Raw genomic sequence first — 3979 nt, 5'->3', positions numbered from 1 at the left:
GGTTTCTTGGTTGCAACTTGGTGATAAAAACACTTCCTTCTTCCATCATTCTGCTCTTCAACGTCGACAACACAACCGTATTCTTAGACTTCGTAATTCTGATGGCGTTTGGTTGGACTCGGACTTGGCAATTGCTGCAGTTTTCTCCTCTTATTACCAGAAGCTCTTCACTTCAGTTGGTCCGAGAAACTGGGATGATGTTCTCCACCTGGTTGATCCGATTGTGATAGCAGAGATGAATGCTAGTCTTTTAGCTGTAGTAAGTATGGAGGAGGTCAAATCTGCAATTTTTCAGTTGGGGGCTCTTAAGTTCCCGGGTCCGGATGGTTACTCTGGCATTTTTTATCAATCTTATTGGGATACTGTTAAGCATGTTATCCTTGAAGCTACTTCTTCTTTTGTTCAAACTGGTGATCTACTCCCGGAGCTTAACAAGACTTATATTGCCCTTATTCCAAAAGTGCAGGCTCCTGAGCATGCGTCTCAATTTCGTCCCATTGGCCTCTGTAACTTTGCTTACAAAGTCCTTTCCAAAGTTTTAGCCAACCGCTTGAAACCCTATATGCCTACGCTGATCTCTGAAAATCAGGCGGCTTTTGTAGCAGGTCGTCAAATTCAAGATAATGTGGTCATTGCACATGAAATGTTCCACCATATTAAACTTCTTCGAAATGTTGGAGATGAAGTCTTTGGTTTGAAATTGGATATCAATAAGGCTTACGATTGCGTAGAATGGGATTTTTTAGAGGCGGTGTTGCTTAAACTTGGATTTGCAGATCATTGGGTTCTTCTGATCATGAGGTGCATTCGTTCTGTGTCTCTGTCTACTATGGTGAATGGTAAACCTTCAGCATTCTTTACTCCTACTCGGGGAATTCGCCAGGGTGATCCTCTATCTCCATATCTCTTCCTTTTTGTCACAGACGTGTTGTCTACTATGCTTACAAAGGCCTGTAGCAATCAGTGGTTGCGTCCTCTTCATTTAACTGTCCCTGGTCCAATTATCAGCCATTTATTTTTTGCGGATGACTCTCTGCTTTTCTTCCAAGCTTCTCGACAAAATGCTATGGCCCTGGTTTTTTTATTGAAATCGTATAGTACTGCCTCAGGTCAACAAATCAACTATGACAAATCTATGCTCTACTTTAGTCCTAATACTCATCCTGCTTTGATTGTGTCTATTACTTCTATTCTAAGAGTTCATTCTACGGATAATCCGGGCTCCTATTTAGGTTTGCCTACTGTTTGGGGCAGATCGAAGCGTGCAGCTTTGGGTTATGTTCGAGATGCTGTTCTTAGGAAAATTCAAGGTTGGAAACAAGCTTCATTATCTCCGGCAGGAAAGGAAATCATGATAAAGGCGGTGGCTATGGCACTTCCTGCCTATCCAATGTCAATTTTCAAGTTTCCAAAATCCCTTTGTGTTCAGATTAATAATGCTTTGGCAAAGTTTTGGTGGGGTACAAATGGTGACAAGGGTATTCACTGGAAGCATTGGGATCTTTTGTGCAATCCGAAATCTGTGGGAGGTCTTGGTTTTCGTAGCTTACAGGACTTCAATTTAGCTTTGTTAGCTAAGCAGGGTTGGCGTCTGCTTCAAAATCCTTCTGCAAAATGGGCTCAGGTCCTGAAATATAGGTATTTCCCAAATACCTCCTTCATGGAGGCCAAACAGGGTCCTTCATCTTCCTGGGTGTGGGCGAGTCTGTTGGCTGGTAGAGATGTGTTATTTAAAGGCTCATTATGGAGAGTGGGTAATGGTCACTCTATACATTTATGGAATGACAAATGGATCCCAAACACTCCCAGCTTCAGTACTAGGTTCCCTTCTCTCCTGCCTGTCTCACAATCTGTAAACACCCTTTTAGATTTCTCTACCCTCACCTGGAATTTGGAGTCCCTTCAACATGTGCTCACTCCGGGTGATTCTTCTGTGATTCAGGCCATTCCTATTTTCAGTGAGTTGGTTGATGATAAACTCGTGTGGCCTCATGTTACGAATGGTGAGTATTCGGTGAGGTCGGGCTATCATGTCTCTTTTAACTCAAATATTATTGCTTCAGCTCCATCTCCACATTCCTCTCATGTAGTCCCTCGATCAGTTTGGACTTTGGTTTGGACTATTCGGAGTCTTCCAAAAATAAGGATTTTCCTATGGAGAGTTGTGTCTAATGTGTTAGCAACCAAACAGAATTTGTTTAGAAGACACCTGGGGCGCTCACCTCTCTGTCCTTTTTGCTCAGAATTCCCAGAATCAGTGGAACATCTTCTTCTCTCTTGTCCTTGGGTTGTGCAAACCTGGTTTTTGCACCCACTGGGATATCGGATTCCCTTGCAATCCCTTACTTCTTTTGATCAGTGGTTAAGTACTCTACTTATTCCTCTTCATTCTGAGTTGTCAAGATCTGTGGTGCTTACTCATATCAGCTTTCTTCTTTGGCACATTTGGAAGCATCGGTGTGATTGCATTTTCAATTACAAGGTTCCTAATCCGACTTTGGTGGCTACAAGGGCTTTTGTGGCTTCTTCAGAGTTTTTAACATCTCGTACTCTGTCTCTTACTTGCAATAGGCCTCCCCCTCCTCCCCCTCCTCCTCCTCCACCTTGGACTCCTCCTTGTTTAGATTTTGTTAAGATAAATACAGATGCTTCTTGGGATAAACAATCTCTGCAGGCTGGTTTGGCAGTGATAGTTCGAAATAGTTCTGGTGAGCTCCTTCATGAAACTTTGGCCCTTTATCAAGCCGTGTTGCTGGCCTTATGTTTAAATTTTCAAAAAGTTATTTTTGAAATGGATTCCTTTCATCTTGTGCATCTCCTGAATGATTCCCACTTGCTACCGGATTGGATCATATTTCCGCTGGTGCATTATATCCGCGAGATCACAGTTGTTATTCCTTACGTTAGCTGGGTTTGGACCAGCAGGAACGCCAATCAAGCTGCTGATCATATGGCTTCTTTGTCTCGCAGGAGGATGGGCCCTTCTGATTGGGTTAATCATCCTCCTTCTACCTTCACCCGTATTCTCCTTTATGATGCTGGACATGCTCCTACTTAATAGTCTTTTGGTTTCTGGCTCCTCAGCTTTGTTGTTTTTGCTGGGGAGTTTGTCTTTCTGTTTTGCTTCTTTTTGCTTTGTTTCTTTGTTGTTGTTTGGTCCCTTTGTGGTTAATGATTGATTACTTGACAAAAAAAAAAAAAAAAACATATGAGATAAAGAACCCAGTATATGATTTATATAACTCACTGCCCATCATACTTCTCTACATGCCCATCAGGCTAACCAACCAAAAATTTGGTTTTAAGCCTCTTTTGTATTTCCCAGCGGATAAGAACATGCTGCAACTAATTCTTTAAATACCATTGCAGAAAGCATGCTCCAAGTACATGAATTTGACCAAGAAATGACACTGCTAGTCTTTTTCATGAAGATTCCTTCTCAAATTTCCAAGAGTTGGTAACCCGTCATTACGAATTTATGATCACATTATGGGAAAACACCTATTCATGTACCTGACATGTCACATTGATGAGGACCTCACAGCACTCTCCTCTTTATGCTACCAGCCGGCAACAATTAAACTTCATCAAGCCTACATTTTTTACTCCTGCACTATCTTTGTTTAATAACAAAGGCTTGGATTAAAGCTTTTAGCCAAGTTAGCCACCGGGTAGGCCCTATGTTGATATATATAAAGCCAAATTAAATCACCTCCTCCTTGCTGTAGGCTTGAATTCTTTGACCAAGAAGAAAAGTTGGTCCTGCAACTTGAATTAATTATGCTTTTCCCCATTGCAACTTGTTGCCTCCATGTGAACAGTTCTCCATCATATTCATTGATGATATATATAAAATTAGCTGCTCTACTTTTTCATCTTGCATCAAAGCCCCACAAAACAACAAGTTGCCGGATCACCCAGCTTTAACTTTCATGTTCCAGAATATAGGAAAATGCTGCTATACAAGGGAGTATACTCG

The 3979-nt window shown here is 41.7% G+C and overlaps 1 protein-coding gene across 1 annotated transcript; it reads left to right on the top strand.

Annotated features, from left to right (window-relative positions):
* Nucleotides 1-547: 547 nt before the first annotated feature.
* LOC112166037 (putative ribonuclease H protein At1g65750) lies at nt 548-3669 on the top strand. The gene is made up of 2 exons (XM_040516366.1): nt 548-2708; nt 2889-3669. Exons 1-2 carry the CDS (start codon nt 563-565, stop codon nt 3056-3058), a joined length of 2316 nt encoding a protein of 771 aa, XP_040372300.1. The 5' UTR covers nt 548-562; the 3' UTR covers nt 3059-3669.
* The last annotated feature ends 310 nt before the right edge of the window (nt 3670-3979 follow it).

This window comes from Rosa chinensis, chromosome 1 (assembly GCF_002994745.2).
Source record: "Rosa chinensis cultivar Old Blush chromosome 1, RchiOBHm-V2, whole genome shotgun sequence".
NCBI lineage: Eukaryota > Viridiplantae > Streptophyta > Magnoliopsida > Rosales > Rosaceae > Rosa > Rosa chinensis.
This window is presented reverse-complemented; position numbering and strand designations above follow the sequence as displayed.

What these genes read in the sequence shown, in the direction of transcription:
- LOC112166037 (XM_040516366.1), top strand. Translation starts at nt 563, where the DNA reads ATGCCTACGCTGATCTCTGAAAATCAGGCGGCTTTTGTAGCAGGTCGT. An exon ending in GATAGTTCGAAATAGTTCTG is followed by an intron (nt 2,709 to 2,888) that starts GTGAGCTCCTTC and finishes GCGAGATCACAG; the next exon opens with TTGTTATTCCTTACGTTAGC.